This window comes from Oncorhynchus clarkii, chromosome 3, assembly GCF_045791955.1.
Source record: "Oncorhynchus clarkii lewisi isolate Uvic-CL-2024 chromosome 3, UVic_Ocla_1.0, whole genome shotgun sequence".
In the NCBI taxonomy this organism is placed as follows: domain Eukaryota; kingdom Metazoa; phylum Chordata; class Actinopteri; order Salmoniformes; family Salmonidae; genus Oncorhynchus; species Oncorhynchus clarkii.
Genome location: NC_092149.1, coordinates 38,278,130 through 38,304,885, shown reverse-complemented (window position 1 = coordinate 38,304,885; position 26,756 = coordinate 38,278,130). Strand labels below are relative to the sequence as shown.

The window sequence follows — 26,756 nt, the reverse complement described above, 5'->3', positions numbered from 1 at the left end:
TACAAACAAAGGCTCAAACAGGAAGTACCAGTGATGCGCTCAATGCGGAAGTGGTCGGATGAAGCAGATGTGAGGCTATGTCCTGAGATACATCCGATACCATTGAGGAGTTTACCACAACAGTCACAGGCTTCATCAATAAGTGCATAGATGATTTTGTCCCCACAGTGACTATACGAACATATCCAAACCAAAAACCATAGATAACAGACAATATCCACCTAGACTAAAGGCTATAGATACCCCTTACATGGAACAGGACACGGACATGGATGCTTTGACTACCAATGAGACACGCAAAAGAACGATACACTCAGGAAAAAAAGGGTTCCAAAGGGGTTCTTTGCGGAGGGATAAGCTTCTACCAAGAACTGTTTTGATCAGAAGAACCCTTTTGGAAGACAAGGGTTCTTTGTAAGGGAAAGGGTTATATAACCTTTAACATCCTTAGAACCGTTTTTGGAAGAAAGGGATCTTTGATAATTCTTTGGAAGACAAGAAGGATTCTTTGGAAGGCAAAATGGCTTCTACAAAGAATCATATCATATATTCCAGCATGCTCTAGTGCGGGGATATTTTCAGAATTGTTTGTTTTACTGTTATATCAGTTGTTTTTGCATTGATTGGTTGATACATTTCATGCAACATGAAGATAAATAACATTTCTAAACTAATCAATCTTCACTTCCCTGGCAATCATTCTGAATGCAGGTTGCTGGTGATGAACAATTCTTCTTGTTGGATACCCTAACTCTAGCTGGATTCCAATAGGAATTACACATCGCTTTGCCAGCCAGCATATTGTGACTTGCAGGCCTGATGTGGCCTGTAAACCAGGAGATTCCTAACACCCCTGTGTTAGGATATAACTCGGCACTCAAAGAAAGGCCTTATATATGCAATGTATTGTCATAAATCATTCTATTTTAAAGGCTAATGGCAAGTTCTTGGAAGAGCACTCTATTTTACCTTTAGGCAAGTCAATTAAGAAGAAATTCTTATTTTCAATGAAGGCCTAGGAATAGTGCCTTGTTCAGGGGCAGAACGGCAGATTCATACCTTGGTGGATTCGAACTTGCAACCTTTGGGTTACTAGCCTAATGCTCTAACCACTAGGCTACCCTGCTGTCCCAGGTTCTTGGAATAACCTTTCATAGAGGGTCCTAGATAGAACCATTTACAGGGGGTTCTTTGAAGAACCCTCTGCAAAGGGTTCTACCCAGAACCAAAAAGGATGCTCGTCGTATGCGGCAGGGCATGCAGACAATAAAAGATTTACAAAAGGGAAAGCCAGATGCGCAGACCAGCTGGCAAGTGTCTTAATGGACATTTTCAATCTCTCCTTGTCCCAGTTTGTAATCCCAACATGTTTCAAGTTGACCACCATTGTCCCTGTTCTTAAGAGCTCCAAGGAAACCTGCCTAAATGACTATCGCCCTGTAGCACTCACATCTGCAATTATGAAGTGCTTTGAAAGACACACATTAACACCATCATCCCAGACACACTCCAATTCAAATACCGCCCCAACAGATCCACAGATGACGCAATCTCAATTGCATTTCACACTGCCCTCTCCCACCTGGAAAAGAGGGGAAATAACTATATGAGAATGCTGTTCATAGACTACAGCTCAGCGTTCAACGCCATAGTCCACTCCAAGCTCATCACCAAGTTAGAGAGCCTGAGATTGAACATCTCCCTCTGCAACTGGATCCTGGACTTCCTGATGGGTCGGCCCCAGGTGGTGAGGGTAGGCAACAACACCTCCGCCACGCTGACCCTTAACACGGGGATCTGTCTGGGGTGTGCACTTAGTCCCCTCCTGTACTCGCTGTTCACCCACGACTGCCTGGCATCGCACGACTGCCTTACAACACAACAGTGGTAGACCTGATCACTGACGGCATTGAGACAGCCTACAGGGAGGAAGTCAGAAGCTTAGCAGTGTGGTGCTAGGACAACAACCTCTCCCTCAACATCAGTAAAACTAAGGACCTGATCGTGGACTATAGGAGAAAGAGGGAAGAGACCCAATCCACAGGACTATAGTGAAGAGGGTCGAGAGCTAAAAGTTCCTTGGCGTCCACATTACTAAGGACTTAACATGGTCCACACACACCTGCACTGTCGTGAAGAGGGCACGGCAACACCTCATCCCTCTCAGAAGGCAGAAAAGATTTGGCATGGGCCCTCGGATCCTCAAAATGTTGAATAGCTGCACCATTTGAAAGCATCTTGACTGACTGCATCACCTCTATACCAGGCGGTGTCAGAGAAAGGTCAGAGAGAAAGGTATTGTACACACCGTTTACATCAGCTCTCGTATCAACAGGCTCCGAGACAGCTTCTACCCCCAAGCCATAAGACTGCTAAATAGCCATAACACTGCTAAATAGTCAATTAATGGTTGCTGGAACTATCTGCACTGACCCTGTGCACACTCACTAGACTATAAATATAGTACACACACTCCATTGACACCCCCACAACAAACACACATCATTTGCTGCTGAAACTGTTTTATTTTATTATATATTATGATGCCTAGTCACTTTACCCTGCCTTCATGTACATGTATTTGTATTTATTAAACTATTTTTTTCTATTTATTCAACTAGGCAAGTCAGTTAAGAACACATTCTTATTTACAATGGCCTACCAGGGAACAGTGGGTTAACTGCCTTGTTCAAGGGCAGAACGACAGATTTTTACCTTGTCAGTTCAGGGATTCGATCCAGTAACCTTTTGGTTACTGGCCCAACGCTCTAACCACTAGGCTATCTGCCTCCTATACATTACCAAAAGTATGTGGACACCTGCTCTTTGAACATCTCATTCCAAAATGATGGGCATTAATATAGAGTTGGTCCTCCCTTTGCTGCTATAATAACTTCCACTCTTCTGGGAAAGATTTCAACTAGATGTTGGAACATTACTGCGGGGACTTTGGGCAGTTAGGCTTGGTTACGCAGTCAGTGTTCCAATTTATCCCAAAGGTGTTCGATGGGGTTGAGGTCAAGGCCATGTGCAGCCCAGTCAAGTTCTTCCACACAGATCTCGACAAGCTATTTCTGTATGGACCTCGCTTTGTGCACATGGGCATTGTCATGTGAACAGGAAAGAGCCTTTCCCAAACTGTTACCACAAAGTTGGAAGCACAAAATCATCTATAATGTCATCGTATGCTGTAGAGTTAAGATTTCCCTTCACTGGAACAAAGGGGCCTAGCCCGAACCATGGAAAACAGCCCCAGACCATTATTACTCATCCACCAAACTTTACCGTTTGCCCTATACATTGGGGCAGGTAGCGTTCTCCGGGCATATGCCAAACCCAGATTCGTCTATCAGACTTCCAGATGGTGAAGAGTGATTCATCACTCCAGAGAATGCGTTTTCACTGCTCCAGAGTCCAATGGCGGTGAGCTTTACGCCACTCCAACCGACATTTGGCATTGCACATGGTGACCTTGTGTGGGGCTGCTCAGTCTTGGAAGCCCATTTCATGAAGCTCCCAACGAACAGTTCTTGTGCTGACATTGCTTCCAGAAGCAATTTGGAACTAGGTAGTGAGTGTTGCAACCAACAATTTTTGACATTTGAGACATTTGACTAACTGAAATGTTTGTCTATGGAGATTGCATGGCTGTGTGCTCAATTTTATACACCTGTCAGCAATAGGTGTGTATGAAATAGCTGAATCCATCAATTTTAAGGGGTGTTTATGTACACTACATATACAAAAGTATCTCCCTCAAATACCTCGTACCTCTGATCTGGTACTGCTACTCCCTGTACTTAGCACCATTCTTGTGTATTTTATTTTATTCATCGTGTTACTATTTTATTTTGTATTATTTTTAACCTTCGTATCATTGGGAAGGACATTTCACGGTTTTACTCTGCATTTCACGGTTTTACTCTAATTCACTCCTGAGCCAACATCTGCAGAGTCTACAGTGAATGTGGTGCCCACGAACCTTGTGAATATAGCCTTTAATAGGCAGGCACATTGTTGGCAGGGCAACACGCTTCTCTATAACCCCGGCCTTTGTGTATGGATGACCGACTCTTACCAGTATATCCATGGGGAAAGAGTTAGTCATGCTACTTTGGGACGGCTGAGTGGAGACATCGAACATGTGACATCAAAAACCCACTCTCCTCTCACCCTGTGCATCACTGCCAACAGTCTTTCTCCGAGTTATACGTTTTGTACACACATTTTCTGTTAGCTTTGACGATTGTATTTTCCCTCTTAGTATGACAGGGTCATGGGAGCAAACAATGGCGATGCCCAAAACCTCCCCAAGAAACCTCTCAAAGTACTGTACACCCACACAAACACAATGACAGCAGATATGAAGTAAACAATCATTTAAACCATTTTATTTGATCATCGTGTCTATTTTGGCTCGTAGCTATCACATTCATAAAGATATTTTCTCTTTTACATTATTAACCCACAATCGCCATTGTCTTGATGATATTGCACTTCTGTCGTCTCCTTCACTCCCTTCCTGGACCCTCGTCTCCTGTCACTTCTCCTTTGTGCCCCGCGTCCCTCTCCCTCAGTCTCTCCGCCACGTCACAGTTTGCATGACTGGATGGTCATGGCGTCCTTGGGCCAGCGGTAAGAGTCCACAGCAAACTCGTCATAGTCGGTGCTGTAGACGAGGGAGCGCACAAAAGCCTCCTTATCCTCAGGCTCCGGGTACAGCGTCGCCATCTTGTGCTCGTAGGCAAAGTCCACGATCTGTAAGACGTGAAAAAAGCGATAGTTCATAGGTGTACACGGTATAGACGGAGTAGTATACAACACGTTAAGAAAACCTGCTCTCTTCATGACATCGACTGGCCAGGTGAATCCAGGTGAAGGCTATGATCCCTTATTGACGTCACTTGTCAAATCCACTTCAATCAATCCGTGTAGATGAAGGGGATGAGACAGGTTAAAGAAGGATTTTTAAGACAACTGAGACATGGATTGTGTATGTGTGCCATTCAGAGGGTGAATGGGCAAGACAACTCAATATTAGGAAGGTGTTCCTAATGTTTGGTCTACTCAGTGTAAGTGTGAAGACCTATTGAGGGTATGGAAGCATGAAGAACTAAGGACATGTTTGTGTGTGTGTGCAGATGTGTGTGTCTGAGTGTGCTCTCACTTTTACGGCCAGCTTGAGAGAGACATCTCTGATGGTGTTCAGGGGAGGGTACAGTCTTCCCTCCGACAGATCCTTCTCCGTCACCAGGTCGGCAATGGTCTGTCAGAGAGCAACCAAATGGATGAGTTATCCACACACAGTCAAACAGATATTCGGCATTCCTCAACACATACACACATTTTACTGTAAAGAGTATTGAGACATTGGAATGCATTTTAAATAAAGTTACATTTGATTAGATGTTCTACATGATATACTGGCTAGGTGGGCAGGAGGGTATAACGGGTGGCAATCAGTGTAGACAATGTGGCTAAGACTTGACATTCATCCCACCCTCTCCCTCCTGCCGTTGCGCAACTGTCCTCCATCCTCAGTCTACCTCATTGGCAGGCTAAGTGTGGCTCTTATATGCCTGAGGCACACGATGACAGTATCAAATAAAATATGAAATTGTCATTCAGTACTGCACCCCCACTTATGCATCCCTGTGAAGTTTTAATCGTCTCCCATGTCTGCAGAGCCAGGCAGCAGAGAGCAAAGCGAGCTGATTGGCATTCGCACAAAGAACAGCCTATGAGAGGTTATCAGTTTGGCCATTTCTTCTGACGGTTAATTAACTGGGCTTACAGGGATATTATTATATTTTCCATGACACTGTGTTGGGGACAGACATGAGGATGTGTTTAAGGGATTTCCTTAATGATCTGTAAGCACAGACTGGGTTTTACTGTAGTGTTTTTGCAGACTTTAGTGTAGTATTTTTGCAGACTAAAGTCTGTAAAAGGACTGGGCAAGAAGGTAGGACTGGGCAAGGAGGTAGGCCTGGGTAAGGAGGTAGGCCTGGGTAAGGAGGTAGGCCTGGGTAAGGAGGTAGGACTGGGTAGGCCTGGGTAATGGGGTAGGACTGGGTAAGGAGGTAGGCCTGGGTAAGGAGGTAGGCCTGGGTAAGGGGTAGGACTGGGTAAGGAGGTAGGCCTGGGTAAGAAGGTAGGCCTGGGTAAGGAGGTAGGCCTGGGTAAGGAGGTAGGCCTGGGTAAGGAGGTAGGACTGGGTAGGCCTGGGTAATGGGGTAGGACTGGGTAAGGAGGTAGGACTGGGTAAGGAGGTAGGACTGGGTAGGACTGGGTAAGGGGGTAGGACTGGGTAAGGGGTAGGACTGGGTAAGGGGTAGGACTGGGTAAGGAGGTATGACTGGGTAGGACTGGGTAAGGGGATAGGACTGGGTAAGGAGGTAGGACTGGGTAGGACTGGGTAAGGGGATAGGACTGGGTAAGGAGGTAGGACTGGGTAAGGGGGTAGGACTGGGGTCTAAACGGATAGTTCTGAGATTCTGCTCTTTTCTATATAATTGAGGTATATACTGTACCTGCCATGTAGGTTTCTTACTCCTGGGTGGCACAACTTGTGATATGGGGGAGGGGAATGGGCAAGGTATATGCACATTCGATACTGTAGAATTAACTATAGTTAAGAAGTGTAGTGTGTGTGCGGGCTGTGTTTTTGTAGACATTTCTGTAGCATTTACTACAGTGCTTGTTTTGCAGATAATACTGTAGTGTTTACTCTGGTATTCTACAGTATACTACGGTTTACTATAGAATTCTAAAGTGAGTACTGTAGTATTCTATAGTAGTTTTCATGTAGGGTCTCCAGAAAGGAGTGAAGATGAAGAGGGAAGAAGGAGGGTAGAGATATGAGGGAAGAATTATAGCGAGATTGAGTGTAAAAAAAATAGAGAAAGAGATACAGAGGCGGAAAGAGAGAAATATTGAATTGGAGAAAAGACAGAGAGAAGGAGAAGAAGAGAGATACAAAAGGAGAGAGATAGAGAGGGAGTTGAATAGGAAGTGAGAGAGAAAGGAAGAGAGAGTGTTGTAAAAGAGAAAAGGCCAGATATAGGGAGGAATATGCAGAGAGAGTCAGTTGAAGAAGTGCGAAGAAGAGAGAGTTGGAGGGTGTTTGTGTGTGGGTGTGTATTAAGAGGATATTTTAATGAATGTCTGTCACCAAGCTATTTGAAAATAAATTAACTGATAATTGGATGGATACATTTGTATGTATGTATGTATGTATGTATGTATGTATGTATGTATGTATGTATGTATGTTACCTCTGCGGTGATGAGGAAGATCTCATCGGTGACGTGTCGGATTGCACAGGCGGTGACGCCCAGGCCGACTCCAGGGAACACGTATGCATTGTTGCCCTGGCCAGGGAAGAACGTCCGCCCATCAGGGAGGGTCACGGGGTCAAATGGACTGCCACTGGCAAAGATGCCCCGCCCCTGGACCAAACACAAGTGTCAAGGGTGTCAACACAGGGAAAATATATTATACTGTGCATATACTGTACACCTCACCTCTCTAAATGAACTTTCCCCCAGGGTCATTGTAGTAAGTTGTTAAGGGATTTTTTTTTATCAATAATGACTAATTCTGTATACATTTCAATCAGGACTGACTAATCAGAATACTATTATGTTACTGTATAGATGTATGAATTTTCTTTTAATCCTAGTACTGAATATAATGTGTGTAATTATGATCAAGAATTAGAAGAATGACTGTCTGTTCCTTGGTAGAAATTAATGATCTTATCGTCAGACTGGCTAGAATGCTTATCTACACAGGGAGACCTTGGCTCGGTCATAAATTATCTAAATTAGTGAGAGACTATGTGGGAAGGCTTGAGAACTATACTGCCATTGTACTGAAGTGGAGAAGAGACGGGACAGTTTGAAAACTAATGACGTCATTTTCAGTTTATAACGTGTTTAATTGAATTGGTTAAATAAAACATAAAGGAATTTAATTCCTGTAACATAAGTACAATATGTGCTCTTTATCAATTTATGGAGTGGCTGCATGGCCGAATTCTCTGGACGCCTCTTCCCCGATCTCTAAACAGCTGAACCTTCTGTACCATCTGTGGGATTACAGGCTACTCTGGCGAAAACACAGGACGTCCGGCTGCCCAGAGGTTGAACACTGGCAAGTTTCAATCATGCTGTCAATCAAATTGTGTGGTGTTGATCAATGAAAAGCGAAATAACAGTTTTGGGGTTAAAATGCAGACTGTCTTAGACTGGTTCCTGCTTATGTTTATTCTACTGCAATATCGTAAATTACAACAGACAGAGGGTTGTAGCCTACATCCTAAATGAACCTAGAAAATATCTATATTTTTTAACGTTTGTTTAAATCGCCGCTGGGTTTTTCATTTCAGCCGTTCAGATATATGAGGAAGTAAACCAAGTAACACTTGAGCAGAATGTGATTCCTTTGTTTAGCTCTGGGGAGGAGGCGCCCAGGTGGGCGGGACAGGAACTCATTGGTTTGATTCGGTCACGCAGTCTCAGCCACCAAATTAACCAGTAAACACAATACATTCACTTATATGAACTTCTGTACACATACTGTTCAAGCACAGTGCTGTTTGAGTGTTGAAGTACACAGACATTTGAAGACATTTGCAACAGCACACTTCAGACCCCCTCCAGTACCTCTGTGATGGCGTAGCACTGCTCGGCAGTGCACTCTGCCTTGCTGGTGGGGTTGCTAAGGGCGAAGATGATTGGCCTCTCGTTAAACGAGGCCATGTCCCGAATGATTTCCTCCGTGAAAGCTCCAGAGATGGCCGCCACACCTAGAGAGCAGGATCGTATTCATTAGGCACCAAACGGAAGAAAACGGACTGAAACAGGGAGGGACTACCTGAACTTAAACCCAATATGAAATGCTCACTTTCATTTGCCGTTGCAAAATGTTTTGCTGTGGTGTATCCTAATGAACAAGACCCACGAGAGAACACATTAACCATGCAGACAACAAACTCTAACCCAGGAGTTGTAAACCAGCTCTATCCACCTGGAGAGTTATTGGGTAATTGGAATTTCAATTAAATCTCAGTGATTTACTGGATTGTATGGAATTATAATCTACATAAATAAAGGTTATATGAAAATCCAATTGACCCCCCCCCCTCCCCCAGTGAGCTGATTGGTGTAGTACCTATGATGGCTGTGGGTTTGAGTTCATGCACCACATCTAACAGGTTCCTCATCTGCTCGTGCTCGTGGGCAAATCTCTCCTTCTCATGGGTCAGGTGGTCTCTGCCCTGAGAGTGGAAGAGAGATAGTTGGAAGACAGATTGTGATGAAGCTTGTTTCTACACATGCCAACTGGCAGCTGCCGTGCTCTCTTTGAGGATCTCTGAAATGAATACATAGAGGCACAAAAACACAAGAGCCAAAGATTCTGAACTGCTCAACCCTAACCCACTTAAGGGAAATAAGCTTGATGGGGTTTCAGTGGAGTCAAGTGCTATGTGATCTGGTCACTAGAGGGCAGTGTTGACTCAATGCTGGTCTACAGAGTTGGTGACAAATGTACATCCAGCTTGCCAAAGACTCCATGGAGTTATATTCCGATAAAGTGAATATCAACAGGCATCATCACTCTGCCTGCATGTCTGTCTTTCTGCCTGCCTGAAAGCCTTATCATTTAGTTGATCAAATAAGGATTACTTCTATGAAACAATTCCCTCTGCATCTTTTGTTGCGTCACTCATGTGGTCAGAATGACCTTTTCAAGACAGACTGTCCTGTAGAAAAGGTCATACAGTGACAGAAGCATGGACACAATACCAGCTTCTGGTGTAATCGATTGTGCACTGTGCAGAGTTATTCTTACCATTGATCTAACAGAATTGACTCCACAAACATGCCTCAGATGGCAATCTCTGGGTAGTTCTTCACTCCCCAACCACATGTGGATCATGACAGGGCTAAGACCGTGGCGGTTCTCGGTTGTAAGAAATGCAATACCGTTGCCTGTGTCAATACAACAACGGACTCAAAGGACTGGTAGACAACCCGGCTCAAACTCACCCACACCCTGGCAGCATCTGGTGAAACCCTAAATTAAATGCATAACACATCTACATCCCATGATAGACTATGCCTGTCTTGTTGAACTACGAGAGCAACTACTCTCATTTAGACTCATGTCTGTCTGTCAGTCCATGACAAATTATGTATAATAAAATTCCATCAATTCCATTTAAATTCAGTCAATTTACGAAGTAAACTGAGATTCCGTCAGTCATCTCATACATCATGAATATATGCATGTCTATAGGTCCGGACAGTGGGGACTCAAGACAGAGCTGTGTCTACTCTACAGGGGCTGAGTGACCCTGGCCGAGTGGCAAGAGCGGAGGTACTTGTATCACCTTGACAATGAGGCCCTTGGAGTCAACCATCCAGATCTTCCTCAGAGCCTCGTCTTTTGGGAGTCCCTCCTTCTCCATCGCCATCGTGATGAGGTCAGCTATCCCCATCGCGGCCTGGGGACACGAGGAAGAGAGAAGGCAGATGTGATAGGAATGCCTCTGTGCCCCTCCATTCACTTCCCTGATCAAACAAGGAATAAGTCGCTAGCTTTCACCCCTAAACCTACAGACAATTTACCCAGTCAATATTCAGACTTAATATAATCTTGACTCTCGTTATATTAATGCACACCTTTTATTTTGGGACTTAATTCAATGCAGGTCAGCGAAACGCTTGAAATGCTCAACAAGTCATTTTCTTCTGTTCTCAGCACAATAACCCTTTACTGTAAATGCCCTCAATATTCTACACATTACCATCTACTTCCCTTTCAATACAAAGTGGTCATGCATCAACATGGAAAACACATGAAACTTGGCATTTTAAAGAAGATGGGGGTACTATAGTTCACAGTCAGGCCAAGAGCCCCAGAGACTAAAAGACATTCTAAATGTGTCTCCCCATTACAAATTATGTTGAGCTAATCAGAATTTTATGGCCATGTTCTCCTGTTTATTAGAGACAGGGTCTGTTGAGCCACAGCCTAGAGGTCTACTAGAGGTCTACCTATAGGTCTCAATAAAAAGTTCAGTGATTGGGAATGGGAATTTGAAGCATTGGTTTGCGCTTATTTCTGATTCTGTCATTAGGGGCAATCAGTCTGCCGTGTTTCTGAGCAGAAAAGAAACCAGGAGTGAATTTGCACATTGACAAGAGCTCTGCACCCACCTCCCCTGCACCCTGGAATACAATGGTATGGTCTGACATCTTGCTCTTGGTGACACGAAGGGCAGCGAGTAGGCCGGCCACCGCCACTGCAGCGGTACCTGGGGGGGGGGGGGGGGGGGGGGGGGGGGAGTGACATATATGATTTAGCCCTGCAAGTATGAGATTTCCTCAAGTGAGTTACTATCGCAGAGAGAGAGAGAGAGAGAGAGAGAGAGAGAGAGAGTATAACAGACAGAAAACAGACAAAATAAAAGATGAGACATATTACAGAGCCACACCGTAACACAATCTCCTCAGTACATGTACAGCAAAAGTGCATTTGCTCTTTACGTTGTCTGCAGTAATAGCAAGCAGATTTCCCGAGACATAGAATTAGAGAGAAAATATGGTTTAGATTAGCCTGCAGAAATCACAACGGCTACCAGGGCTCATTTCTGGGGAATGTAGTTTTATTTGACAGACAAACTAATGGCTCCTCAGACACGGTGTGACTGATACTGTGGTCTCATTAACAGAGCGGATGCAAAAAGTTGGTCCTTGTCCCAAATGGCACCCTATTCCCTGTATAGTGCGCACAGGGCCCATAACGCTCTGGTCAAAAGTAGTCCACTTACAGAGGGAATAGCGGTGCCATTTGCGACACAGCCCGAGTCTGGAGTCTCTGGACTTACTGTTACATTACTGTTGTTTTCCACAGGACTCTATCAAGGGGTCAGAGAGAGCGATCAGAGAGAGGGATCAGAGAGAGCTGTCAGAGAGAGGTCAGAAAGAGAGCGATCAGAGAGAGAGCGATCAGAGAGAGAGCGATCAGAGAGGGGTGTCAGAGAGAGGGGTCAGAGAGAGAGCGATCAGCGAGAGGGATCAGAGGGAGGGGTCAGAGAGAGGCGATTAGCGAGAGGGGTCAGAGAGAGGGGTCAGAGAGAGAGCTGTCAGAGAGAGCCGTCAGAGAGAGCCGTCAGAGAGAGCCGTCAGAGAGAGGGATCAGAGAGAGGGATCAGAGAGAGCCGTCAGAGAGAGCCGTCAGAGAGAGCCGTCAGAGAGAGGGATCAGAGGCTGTGTTTGTTTGAGATTTGAATTAGTGCTCCATGAACAAGCTGATTTAAACTGATTGATTGGATGAATGGGCGGATGGATGTGCGTATGTGCGCTTGCGTGCGTTGGAGAAGAAAGGAAAAGGGATATAGGAAGAGAGGAAGAGAAAGTGGAAATAGAAAAAAAAGGAGGATGATTGATCGAGAGGGAGTTTGAGTGCATGTGGTATGTGTGTGTGTGGGTTCTTGTGAGCACGTTATCGAGTCTCTGTGCAATTGACATTGGAATTTTGCAATTGAAGTATACGTGTACCTTGGATGTCATCGTTGAACGTGCAGTACTGGTCGCGGTACTTGCTCAGCAGACGGAAGGCATTGGTATTGGCAAAGTCCTCAAACTGGATAAGACAATCCATTCCATACCTGTGGATAAGACAGCCAAGTCAGATTTGTTTTATTTAATTTTTTTTACCTTTATTTAACCAGGCAAGTCAGTTAAGAACAAATTCTTATTTTCAATGACGGCCTAGGAACAGTGGGTTAACTGCCTGTTCAGGGGCAGAACGACAGATTTGTACCTTATCTGCTCGGGGGTTTGAACTTGCAACCTTCCGGTTACTAGTCCAACACTCTAACCACTAGGCTACCACATTCACATCCCTACCCCTTTTCTAGTCATTCACCACAGGGCCAAGAGAGTTCAAACAAAAGGAGAGAGTCCTGGAGAGGGCACTCCTTCACTGTTGAGGAGTTACATTTGAAACGTGTGGAGTGGGATGCTGTATGAGCTTGGTGTGTTTATGCATACGACTAATTATGCATGTAAATACGCATGTCTCAATGTGCAGGCTATAGCATCCAGCGATCCACTTTGTCAATGACTTAGGCCACAAGAATGCAGCAAGAAACTTGGTGTTCAGGACTGATTCCATGACAGGCTATTTGCAACTGCTTAGTGACCGATCCTCAAACAGCTGTGCTTCAGGTGACTAGACAGGTTAAATGTCTGTCAAGAAGGGAGATCGACTAGCTACCACAAAAGGAATGGAAACACTATAAAACCCTGAGTAATGGAAAGAATGGCAGGACCTCCTAGTAAATCATCACCAATCTACTTTACAAGCTAATCCACAGTCCACCTGACACCCTGTTCACCAACATATAGGCCTCTTCATCCACTAATACCAAAACCCGACAACAAACACGATACACAGACAATAAGAAGTGCGTTATGAGTTGCTAAAATAGCCTTAGCAGAAAGTAACTCCCGGTTCCCATGCTCTCTTCAGCAGTGCTGTAAATCTGTGAAAACAGAGTAACATAAGCTCTATTAGCCAAGCCCAGTGTCACACAGATACAATAGAGGTGGAGGGAGGGAGAGGGTGGGACATGCGTTTCTAATGAAACCTCCAGGGCTCGCATTTTGGCAGCATGGCGCGAGAGGAAATTGGGGAGAGGTCAAGCAAACAGAGAGCGACGCCAGCCCCGAGTATGGACCCGTCAACCACGGGGGCAAGGAGAGGGAGAGGTGATGCGACTTTCACCCCATTGCTCTTCATGGATCTTTCTCGCTCCAATATGACGCGGTCGTCTCTAACCCTCTCCGTCTTTCTGTCCCTCTCCATTATTTCTCCCTCTACCTCTCCATCGTTCTGGTAAAGCCCCACCTCGTCGCACCCGGCACATGGAAAATATTCGCCCCGGCACTTCTGCAGCTTATTGTACTAGTCACTAAAGCGGTTTCCCAGTTGGCCTTCTGCAGCTTATTGTACTAGTCACTAAAGCGGTTTCCCAGTTGGCCTTCTGCAGCTTATTGTACTAGTCACTAAAGCGGTTTCCCAGTTGGCCTTCTGCAGCTTATTGTACTAGTCACTAAAGCGGTTTCCCAGTTGGCCTTCTGCAGCTTATTGTACTAGTCACTAAAACGGTTTCCCAGTTGGCCTTCTGCAGCTTATTGTACTAGTCACTAAAGCGGTTTCCCAGTTGGCCTTCTGCAGCTTATTGTACTAGTCACTAAAGCAGTTTCCCAGTTGGCCTTCTGCAGCTTATTGTACTAGTCACTAAAGCGGTTTCCCAGTTGGCCTTCTGCAGCTTATTGTACTAGTCACTAAAGCGGTTTCCCAGTTGGCCTTCTGCAGCTTGTTGTACTAGTCAATAAAGCGGTTTCCCAGTTGGCCTTCTGCTGCTGAAAAGCTTAGGCAGGAGGAGGAGGAAAAATTGAGAGGGGATGAGAGTTGGGCTTCAGCGATAATAAAACTTCAGCTCCAGATCAGAGAGGTGGGTTCCATCACTGTGTCGGTCTGTCTGACCCTGTATTCATCAGACTCAGCCATCTGTGATACGGCGCATTCTGTAAGTGACGATTGACGCAGGGAAGGACGGAACGAGCGCTCAAAACGAGCACAGCAGGACCGTGGAGAGAAAATGTGTTTTCTATCAGGCCGAGGGGAAAGCAAAGTGCTAAAGCAGTGGAGCTATGGCTACGTGGAGGACCATAAACTTTTCATTGTCTCAGGGCTGCGGGAGAGGCGAGGATGCTGTCGCAACTGCAGCACCACTACCGCCCCCTACCGTGCTTTAGTGTATTCGCTGCGAGGTCACCTCAGTTCATCCAGAAAAACAGGCGCCCTCGCACTTCTTCAAAGAGGTGGTTTTTTTGGAGGCAGAGGGCTGTGGCTCTGTAGCTCTGAGACAGATGACAGTCAAGCAGCTCTCGTGTTGCGTGTGACACAATCATATAGTAAGGAGTGGAGAGCTTCGAGTGGAAGCACAGACGGATTCTATCCTGCTGATAGACAGTACATGATCTACACAGATCTGTATAGGAGTTCTAATGAGGACTGAATGGCCACAATCAATCAATCAAAAGCAAAATGAGTGTGTTTGTGATGGAGGGAGAGACTGAAAACAGTGACTGTGTGTGGATCAGTCTTGGCTAGGGTCAAGCCCCTGGTCCTCAGGCCATACCAATAGAGAGAGGGGGAGAGGGGGAGAAAAGGGAAAGGGAGTGACGGCTAGAGGGGAGTTAGGCGTGAGGGCTAGAGGGAGGTACCTCCGACCAGAACAAAACCCCCTGGTATGCATTAACGATTTCCATTCTTCCCAAAAGCCTGTTGTCTTTCTCTGATGAAAGAGAGAGAGAGAGAGATGAGAAGACCTGTTGAGAGGAGCTCCTCTGCCCAGTGCTAAATCAGCCCATAACTCAATGATAGCCATGAGATATTGGGGAAGATGGCTGTTATGGAAAAAAGGAACAATCCAAATCAAATCAAATTGTATTGGTCACATACACATGGTTAGCAGATGTTATTGTGAGTGTAGCAAATTGCTTGGGCTTCTAGTTCCGACAGTGCAGCAACGTCTAACATGTAATCTAACAATTCCACAACAACTGTCTAATACACACAAATCTAAGTAAAGGACTAAGAACATATACATATAAATATGTGGATGAGCAATGACAGAGCGGCATCGGCAAGATGCAATAGATGGTACAAAATAGAGTATCCATATCCATGTACTCGGACTGTGATTTGGCAGGGGGAATCAGTTCTCTCTACCGGTCCCTCCGGCTCCACTCCTCGGCTCCTCTGTCAACTAGACTGTCCAGTCAGACTCCTAGGAGACAGAGTGGCTGCAGAGACAACTGGGAAACATTCCATCCGTCACTGTAGATTAGAGGGACAATGTGGAAAAAGTCTTCCTCCTTGCACCTGCTTAGGGAAGTGTTCACAAGACAGTTCACCTAACCTGGTCCCAAATCTGTATGTGATGAATAGCCAACGCATGTGGTCGTACAACAACCATAAGAGATGGCTTCAAAAGCACAAACAGATCTTGGACCAGGCTAACCACATCTCCCTGGCACAACACACACCTGTGAGCTAAGGCTGTGTGTGTGTGTGTGTGTGTGTCCTGCTGAAGGGGCTCAGAATAGGTCTGGGTTGCTTACGCATTGGTTAAACTGTACCACATCAGGCCTTAACCCAAAAAAAACGCAGTGTTCCGAGGAAAAGTTGAAGAAACACACCCAGTAACGTAATGCAGATAAACAAATACACGCACACAAAGCATTGCTGGTTGTGTGCTACTGTACAAGGGAGAGGACACCATTAGATCTCAACTCAACTAGGTTGGTCTAAGTCTAAAGGTAGGCCTAAACTTTACTACAAACTGCCAGTCTCTTGTACACTGCACACTACACAATGGGGGATAATATTTTAGGTGAGAGAACATTCAGGGAGACAGGCAGCCCTATGTTCCAAGAGGTAGCCTAGTTGGACAAAGAAAGTGCATTGGTAAGCAGCTTAGATAAGTATTTTGCCCACAAATGACAGAGAATACTAACATGTTTCTTAGCCAAATATTATATAAAATGTAGGCCTATATTTAAGTCCTTTTTTATATATATATTTTTTTTTTATGCGAAAATGTTCTAATATAATTGATTCAAGCTTGCGTTGTGTAAATAACTCCAACGCATCTAGTGAACTGTCAAGCGTGATCAACTTTAGATGACATGTGTAAGATAAAGAGAACATTTGTTAAGTGGATGATCACAGATTGTTTAAATCGGATTTGCATCTGTAGCTAGAATGTGAGGCACAAAAATGCAAGGGTTGAATTTAAATATTGATCAAAGGGTACAGTGGTATTTCTGTAGATTGGCTATAATCAATTCAAGAGTACTATTGTGTATAACTTCCTTGACTTGGTGACATCATCAAGGGTTGGCATGGTTATTATTGCTAAGCGATGCGATAAGACAGTGTGGCGTTACTAGCAGAATACTGTGATATCACAACAGTGTCGACATGGACGTAACCAAATCATATGAGATTTCATTGATTACATTGAGGTCCTTATGAGAAGAGATCATGACAAGAATGTACCTAACCGAAGTACATATTGGCTGGACAGTGGGAGCAGGATAAAGTTACATGTGGAGAATGAAGGACAGACGTGTTGTTGCCACATTATCTGTGCTTGATACTGTATGTCTGACATTGTGTATCTCAATGGTGACGTGATAGTGACTAATGGATCTTTAGAGCTACAAAGCCCGACGTCATGAGACGCGATCGCATACAGTTTCTTTTTTTAATTGCTTTGCTGCTATTTTTCCACAAGTTTGTGGTAACATTTCACAACTCTTAGTGCAAAACTCAAAAAGGTCAAAAACTTTAAGCACATTTTCAATTGACTAAGTACAACACACAAAATCACACAGTGACCTTTTCACCCAACCTGATCAGTGTTTAATCTAGAAATACCTTTCATGTGAAGTAATTGCCTTTCACAATGCAATCTCAAAATACTTTTCATATGATTTCCTTATAATTTGTTTAAATACTTTTGTCCATCACTTAATTCAAATGTGCTTAATGGTTAATCACTTAACCATTTATTAAACTGGTTTGTCTATTATATATGGATTTTGATGGGGCCCATGCCCACCTATTTGAGGGGGCCCATGTCCACCTCTTTGATGGGAAATAAAGCAGGTCATTGAGGAAAACTGTTACACCTTTGCCAATGTGGCATCCATCAGCCTACCAACAATCGCCTGGCTTCTGAAGAGGCACCAGGTATCTATGGACCACATTTACCTGGAGTCTTTTGAGAGCAACAATGACCTGGAAACAACTGCAGGCCGAGTATTTTTTTAAACTTTTTATTTCATTTAACTAGGCAAGTCAGTTAAGAACACATTCTTATTTACAATGACGGCCTAGGAACTGCCTTGTTCAGAGGCAGAACGACAGATCTTTACCTTGTCAGCTCGGGGATTCGACCTAGCAACCTTTCGGTACTGGTGTGGATGAGAATTTATGGCCAAATTAATTAAATTAATTACATTTCTTACATTTGATTACAGATTGCAATTCTATCAGATTTTTTGTTGTTGCATGAATGATTGTTGAGGATGTCTTCTATGTTCACACATTGGATAGATATTATGGAAATTATAGATTTTCGGTCAATTTTGTTGGGTAATGTAAATGTATTGCCTACTGTGAAAACGGTATAATCTACTGTGATTTACAGTACTGTAGTAAATTACTTTCAGCACTTCTAAGGGCGATTTAAATCTGCATTGTTTGCTATTGGATTAACTGGTAGTTAAAGCAACCAAACTGATAAGATATCATAATGTTGTGTTTTGGTGATTAAACCGATGTTCTCCTTACATTTCACAATAAACGTATATTTTGAATCAATGGTTGTGTGGTGAGAGATGTTTACGATCCAAATCAATGCACGTGGCAGGTTTTGAATGAAAGACGGGCTGCATTACAAGTGTGACCAGTTTGGAGTTGTTACTAAGAGTTGTGAAAATGTACCACATACTTGTGAAAATAGTACCAAAGCGATTAAAAAAAACTGTAAAAGGTGATATTCTAGAAGTTTGAAGTTTGTTAAAGATGCACTATGCAGAAATCCCTCCTCCATTTCCTAGTTGCTAAAATTCAAATAGTTTCAGTTTGTGACAAAACAAACAAGTTTCGTGTAGGGAATCATTGTACCATCTGTCAAATATATTTTCCATATCCCAAAATATTGTATTTTCAGGAAGCTTGGCCCCAGTGATGTACTGGCCCGTACGCACTACCCTCTATAGTGCCTTGCGGTCAAAGGCCAAGCAGTTGCAATACCAGGCAGTGATACAACCAGTAAGGATGCTCTCGATGGTGCAGCTGTAGAATCTTTTGAGGATCTGGGGGCCCATGCCAAATCTTTTCAGTCTCCTGAGGGAGAATAGGTTTTGTCGTGCACTCATCACGACTGTCTTGGTGTGTTTGGACCATGAAAGTTTGTTGGTGATGTGGACACCAAGGAACTTGAAGCTCTCAACCTGTTCCATTACAGCCCCGTCGATGAGAATGGGGGCGTGCTCGGTCCTCCTTTTCCTGTAGTCCACAATCATCTCCTCCTCCCTCTACATTGAGGGAGATGTTGTTGTCCTGGCACCACATGACAAGGTCTCTGACCTCCTCCCTATAGGCTGTCTCATCGTTGTTGATGATCAGGCCTACCACTGTTGTGTCATCACCAAACTTAATGATGGTGTTGGAGTCATGCCTGGCCATGCAGTCATGAGTGAACAGGGAGTACAGGAGGGGACTGAGCACGCACCCCTGAGTGGTCCCCGTGTTGAGGATCAGCGTGGCGGATGTGTTGTTCCCTACCCTTACCACCTGGGGCTGGCCCGTTAGGAAGTCCAGGATCCAGTTGCAGAGGGAAGTGTTTAGTCCCAGCGTACTTAGCTTAGTGATGAGCTTTGGGGGCACTATGGTGTTGAACGCTGAGTTGAAGTCAATGAATGGCATTCTCACATAGGTGTTCCCTTTGTCCAGGTGGGAAAGGGCAGTGTTGAGTGCAATAGAGATTGCATCATCTGTGGATCTGTTGGGGCGGTATGCAAATTGGAGTGGGTCTAGTGTTTCTGGGATAATGGTGTTGATGTGACCCATGACCAGCCTTTCAAAGCCCTTCATGGCTACAGATGTGAGTGCTACGGGTCAGTAGTCATTTAGGCAGGTTACCTTAGTGTTCTTGGGAACAGGGACTATGGTGGTCTGCTTGAAACATGTTGGTACTATAGACTCAATCAGGGATAGGTTGAAAATGTCATTGAAGACACTTGCCAGTTGGTCAGCGCATGCTCGGAGTACACGTCCTAGTAATCCGTCTGGTCCTGCGGCCTTGTGAATGTTTAAAGACCTGTTTAAAGGTCTTACTCACATCGGCTACGGAGAGTGTGATTACACAGTCGTCCAGAACCGCTGGTGCTCTCATGCATGTTTCAGTGTTCCTTGCCTCGAAGCGAGCATATAAGTAATTTAGCTTGTCTGGTATATTTGTGTCACTGGGCAGCTCATGGCTGTGCTTCCCTTTGTAGTCTGTAATAGTTTGCAAGCCTTGCCACATCCCACGAGTGTCAGAGCCAGTGTAGTACAATTCAATCTTAGTCCTGTATTGACGCTTTGCTTGTTTGATGGTTCGTCAGAGTGCATAGTGGGATTTCTTATAGGCTTCAGGGTTCCTTGAAAGTGGCAGCTCTACCCTTTTGCTCAGTGCGGATGTTGCCTGTAATCCATGGCTTCTGGTTGAGGTATGTACATACGGTCACTGTGGGGACAGCGTCATCGATGCACTTATTGATGAAGCCAGTGACTGACGTGGTGTACTCCCGGAACATATTCCAGTCTGTGATAGCAAAACAGTCCTGTAGCTTAGCATCTGCTTCATCTGAACACTTTCTTATTGACCGAGTCACTGGTGCTTCCTGCTTTAGTTTTTGCTTGTAAGCAAGAATCAGGCGGATAGAATTATGGTCGGAGTTGTCAAATGGAGGGTGAGGGAGAGCTTTGTACGCTTCTCTGTGTGTGGAGTAAAGGCGGTCTAGAGTTTTTTCCCCCTCTGTTTGCACATTTAATATTCTGATAGAAATGAGGTAAAACTGATGAGTTTCCCTGCATAAAAGTCCCCGGCCACTAGGAGCGCCGCCTCTGGATGAGCGTATTCCTGTTTGCTTATGGCCGTATACAGCTCATCGAGTGTGGTCTTAGAGCCAGCATCGGTCTGCGGTGGTATATAGAGAGCTACGAAAAATATAGATGTAAACTCTCGTTAAATAACGTGGTCTACAGCTTATCATGAGATACTCTACCTCAGGTGAGCAAAACCTCAAGACTTTCTTTGATCTCCTGTGGTAGCTGTTGTTTACAAATATGCATAGGCCGCTGCCACTTATCTTACCAGAGGCCGCTGGTCTATCCTGCCGAAAAAGCTTAAAACCCGCCAGCTGTATGTTATTCATGTCGTCATTCAGCCACGACTGGGTGAAACATAAGATATTACAGTTTTTAATGTATTTGTAAAACAGCGGCCTTCTCCTACGGCACCAAATTCACTCCTTGATGGTTGTACTACTGGGTTTACTACTGGCTTTGATCATTGAGATTTGCAGTACTTGCACTTTTTGTTTTTGTTTGGATATCTGCAATTAGATAATGCTAAGCTCTAAGTCTTAAGTAACAATTCTGAAGTTTATGTCTCATCATTATTCTCTCAGATTTCTCCATCTTCTCTGTAGGGAAACACAGACCGTGGCCAAGGCCTCTCCATCCCAGTAGGTCTATAGGACATCACACCACAAAAGGTAAGAACAAGACAAGGTAACACATGACTGGACACCTCTGCCACAGACCTACAGGTAACTGCAAAAATAAAGGACACACTTGCGTAAATGAGGGATACAAAGTATATTGAAGGCAGGTGCTTCCACCCAAGTGTGGCTCCGGAGTTAATTAAGCAATTAGCATACCATCATATTTAGGGTAATGTATCAAAATGCCCAGTTGCCCATTATTTTGGTTACCATGTCTGTCTAGGAGAAGAGATCTAATTGACTTTGAAAGAAGGGTCTCATAGGAGCATAGGGTTTTAAAGTGTCTGTCTGTCTGTCTGTCTGTCTGTCTGTCACCAAATCTCAACCCAATTGAACACTCATTGGAGATTCTGGAGAGGCACCTGAGACAGCGTTTTCACCACCATCAACAAAACACTAAATTAAGGAATTTCTCATGGAAGAATGGTTTCTCATCCAGGGCTCTAACTAAATAAATAAATAAAAATGGTAGTACTAGTGCTCACAACTTTAAAAAGTTATGTGCACAACATAAAATCTAGGAGCACCAGAAAAAATTAAGCTTTGTAATAAAATCGATTGAGATATAGCCTCAACGAATTCTAGCTATTTCTGAAGCAGAGGTTGTGCCCTAGAAACTATACATACCAACTCAGCAAAATAAGAAACGTCCTCTCACTGTCAACTGTGTTTATTTTCAACCAACTTAACATGTGTAAATATTTGAATGAACATAACAAGATTCAACAACTGGGACATAAACTGAACACGTTCCACAGACAAGTGACTAACAGAAATTGAATAATGTGTCCCTGAACAAAGGGGGGGGGGGGGGGGGTCAAAATCAAAAGTAACAGTCAGTATCTGGTGTGGCCACATGCTGCATTAAGTACTGCAGTGCATTTCCTCCTCATGGACTGCACCAGATTTTCCAGTTATTGCGGTGATATTTTACCCCACTCTTCCACCAATGCACCTGCTAGTTCCCGGACATTTCTGGGGGGTATTGCACAAGCCCTCACCCGCTGATCCAACAGGTCCCAGACGTGCTCATTGGGATTGATATCCGGGATCTTTGCTGGCCATGGGAGAACAGTGACATTCCTGTCTTGCAGGAAATCATGCACAGAATGAGAAGTATGGCTGTTGGCATTGTCATGCTGCAGGGTCATGTCAGGATGAACCTGCAGGAAGGGTACCACATGAGGGAGGAGGATGTCTTCCTTGTAACACACAACGTTGAGATTGCCTGAAATGACAACAAGCCCAGTCCGATGATGCTGTGACACAATGCGCCAGACTGACGGACCCTCCACCTCCAAATCGATCCCGCTTCAGAGTACAGGCCTCTGTGTAACGTTCATTCCTTCGACAATAAACGCGAATCCGTCCATCACCCTGGTGAGACAAAACCGCGACTCATCAGTGAAGAGCACTTTTTGTCAGTCCTGTCTGGTCCAGCGACGGTGGGTTTGTGCCCATAGGCAACGTAGTTGCCGGTGATGTCTGGTGTGGACCTGCCTTTACAACAGGCCTACAAGCCCTCAGTCCAGCCTCTCTCAGCCTATTGCGGTGAGGCTGAACACTGATGGAGGGATTGTGCGTTCCTGGTGTAACTTGTTGTTGCCATCCTGTATCTGTCCCGCAGGTGTGATGTTCGGATGTACCGATCCTGTAAAGGTGTTGTTACACGTGGTCTGCCACTGCGAGGACGATCAGCTGTCCATCCTGTCTCCCTGTAGCGCTGTCTTAGGCGTCTCACAGTACGGACATTGTAATTTATTGCCCTGGCCACATCTGCAGTCCTCATGCCTCCTTAAAGCATGCCTAAGGCACGTTCACGCAGATGAGCAGGGACCCTGGGCAACTTTCTTTTGGTGTTTTTCAGTCAGTAGAAAAGCCTCTTTAGTGTCCTAAGTTTTCATAACTGTGACCTTAATTGCCTACCGACTGTAAGCGTCTTAACGACCATTCCACAGGTGCATGTTCATTAATTGTTTATGGTTCATTGAACAAGCATGGGAATCGGTGTTTAAACCCTTTACAATGAAGATCTGTCTTTGAAAGACAGGGTCCTGAAAAAGGGATGTTTCCTTTTTTGCTGAGTTTACATGTTGAAACAAATACCGGTCATTCATTCATTGCTATGATCATCTCCTGAAGAAGCTATCCCTTTTCCTTTTTTTTCCTGTGGCCCCAAATGTTTGGATATACTGGTAAAGTTACCCGGTTGTTAGCTTTCTAGCTAATGAGGTATCAAACATGACTGAACAAGGTTAGCGGCCTGTGAATTTTTACAATGGTGTCACGTTCTGACCTTAGTTCTGTTGTTATGTCTTTGTTTTAGTATGGTCAGGGCGTGAGTTGGGTGGGTTGTCTATGTTCCTTTTTCTATGATTTGGGATTTCTGTGTTTGGCCTGGTATGGTTCTCAATCAGAGGCAGCTGTCAATCGTTGTCCCTGATTGAGAACCATAGCCTGGTTTCACTTTTGAGTTGTGGGTGATTATTTTCCGTGTCAGTGTTTGTGCCACACGGGACTGTTTCATTTGTTTCACTTTGTTATTTTGTATTGTTCAGTTTGACATATTAAAATGGACACTTACCACGCTGCAAATTGGTCCGATATCTATTATTCCTTGTCGGAAGAAGAGGACGAGCGTTACACATGGTTTATTCATTTAAACAAAACTATGAAATAACACACATGGAATCATGTAACTAAAAAAGTGTTAAACAAATCAGAACATATTTTAGATACTTCAAATTAGCCACCCTTTGCCTTGACATCTTTGCACACTCTTGGCATTCTCTCAACCAGCTTCATGAGGTAGTCACCTGGAATACATTTTAATTAACAGGTGTGCCTTGTTAAAAGTTAATTTGTGGAATTTCTTTCCTTCTTAATACGTTTGAGCTAATCAGTTCTGTTGTGACAAGGTCTTTGGTAAAAGACCAAGTACATATTAAGACAAACGCAGCTCAAATAGTCAAAGAGAAACGACAGTCCATCATTACTTTAAGACATGAAGGTCAGTCAATGCGGAAAATTTCAAGAACTTTGAAAGTTTCTTCAAGTGCAGTTGCCAAAACCATCAACCGCTGATGAAACTGGCTCTCATGAGGACCACCACAGGAAAGGAAGACCCAGAGTTACCTCTGCTGCAGAGAATACGTTGATTAGAATTACCAGCCTCAGAAATTGCAGCCCAAATAAATGCTTCAGAGTTCAAGTAAAAGACACATCTCAACATCAACTGTTCAGAGGAGACTATGTGAATCAGGCCTTCATGGTCGAATTGCTGCAAAGAAACAACTACTAAAGGACACCAATAAGAAAAAGAGACTTGCTTTGGCCAAGAAACACATGCAATGGACATTAGGCCAGTGTTCTTTGGTCTGATGAGTCCAAATTTTAGATTTTTGGTTACAACCGCTGTGTCTTCGTGAGACGCACAGTAGGTGAACGGATGATCTGTGTGGCTCCCACTGTGAAGCATGGAGGAGGTGATGTGATTGTGTGGGGGTGCTTTGCTGGTGACACTGACTGATTTATTTTGAATTCTAGGCACACTTAACCTATCACAGCATTTTTTCAACAGGACAATGACACAAAACAAACGTCCAGGCTGTGAAAGGGCTATTTGACCAAGAAGGAGAGTGATTGTAGTGCTGCATCAGATGACCTGGCCTCCTCAATCACCCGACCTCAACCAAATTGAGATATTTGGGATGAGTTGGACCGCAGAGTGAAGGAAAAGCAGCCAACAAGTGCTCAGCATATGTGGGAACTCATTCAAGACTGTTGGAAAAGCATTCCAGGTGAAGCTGGTTGAGAGAATGCCAAGAGTGTGCAAAGCTGTCATCAAGGCAAAGCTGTCATCTACTTTAAAGAATCTCAAATAAATAAATCTGAATATATTTTGTAACACTTTTTTGGTTATTAAATGATTCCATATGTGTTATTTAATAGTTTTGATGTCTTCACTATTACAATGTAGATAATAGTAAAAAATAAAGACAAACCCTTGAATGAGTAGGTGTGTACAAACCTTTGACTGGTACTGTATATATTGTATATGTTTGTCTATACAGAGGCCAATGGTGACCAGTGACCTCTACGATCATGTTCTTACATTTATGTTGTTTACTTTTTTTCTATACTTATTTCCTCATTCCTCTTATAAATCAAAATGCATTTCTTGTGTTTGTGTGCGCGTGTTGTTTTGTGGGTCAGACCAAAACTAATGCTGCCTTGAGTCAAACGTAGATAGGTGTATGATGTGTGCTACAGGCAACTGTGTTGAATAATATATATTTTTTTGTAGACAGCAAGTGTTGCTTCGTGGGGTTTGTGTGTCACACACACACACACACACACACACACTACTCATTGGCGGATGGACTCGGGGCGGGGCGCACAGATGAGGCCTCCATCAATGTGATACTTTCCTCGCACTGCTAAAGCCATCTGAGGGACATCACCAACACAACACAGACCTCTTTTGTTCTTGACACTTTCATTCTTCTGTGATTTACAGCTTGCGTGGATAGTACACATTCGTAACTGAAGGAAATAACTTGCCGACACGGGAAAACACTTACGGCTATCACCTTTTGATGGGGCGCTGAGGTTTCTCACTAACTGCCAAACTTCCCCGACAGTGAGTGTAAAGCCTTTTGACACACTAAAATTTTTGATACCGGCCTGAAGAAAAAAAAATCCAAGATGGCTATGAGAGATGACAGCAGTTTTCCCATGTGGAGGATCGCTCAGACGCGGCGGTGTTACGTCTGGATAAAGAGGACAAATTTAAGACCCTGGCTCCTTAAGGCAACTTAATCCCAGACCCGATGAAACCTAAACTTGCACCTGGAATCTTTCCGGAAGTGTCCTCTATTTCCAGGTTTGGGGGGGTGACAGAAGGAGGCATGAAGTGGGTTTTGTTCCACTGTGTGCATACCAAGGAGCCGCTGGCCTCCATAAAGAATGTCATGGACAAGGGCACTCTGTCCAAACACAGCTGTCCAAGCAGTTTAACTCACACACACACTGTCCTAAACTTTACATACACCTGTACAGTACACTCACACACACATGCCAGGGTCAAGCCCTGCTAGGTCAGTATTTGTTTCCATCTCCCTGTGTGTGCATCCACATTGGCTGCCTGTTCTTTAAGTGTCCCTGGGGGGCTGAGGGGCCTTGGGGGCTGAGAGGCCAGATAGGCTGAGAACTAAGCCTTCTTAATAAAAGCCCCAGCGTCTCGCCTCCCTCTTTCCTTCTCTCCCCCAGAGAGCAAACATCTCTCAGCAACACGCATTATTTCCCAAAATCCCCTCTCCA

The 26,756-nt window shown here is 44.3% G+C and overlaps 1 protein-coding gene across 1 annotated transcript in view; it reads right to left on the bottom strand.

The window, feature by feature from the left end:
- Positions 1-4,364: 4,364 nt before the first annotated feature.
- Positions 4,365-26,756, bottom strand: part of LOC139394745 (malic enzyme 1, NADP(+)-dependent, cytosolic) — a 113,035-nt gene continuing 90,643 nt past the window's right edge. The window contains exons 7-14 of the mRNA XM_071142819.1: positions 12,573-12,682; positions 11,229-11,326; positions 10,400-10,513; positions 9,178-9,283; positions 8,670-8,812; positions 7,278-7,451; positions 5,168-5,266; positions 4,365-4,758 (exon numbers count right to left, since the gene is read on the bottom strand). Of these exons, the coding sequence (XP_070998920.1) occupies positions 4,591-4,758; positions 5,168-5,266; positions 7,278-7,451; positions 8,670-8,812; positions 9,178-9,283; positions 10,400-10,513; positions 11,229-11,326; positions 12,573-12,682 (1,012 nt within the window). The 3' untranslated portion in view covers positions 4,365-4,590. The remainder of the gene's footprint in view (positions 4,759-5,167; positions 5,267-7,277; positions 7,452-8,669; positions 8,813-9,177; positions 9,284-10,399; positions 10,514-11,228; positions 11,327-12,572; positions 12,683-26,756) is intronic.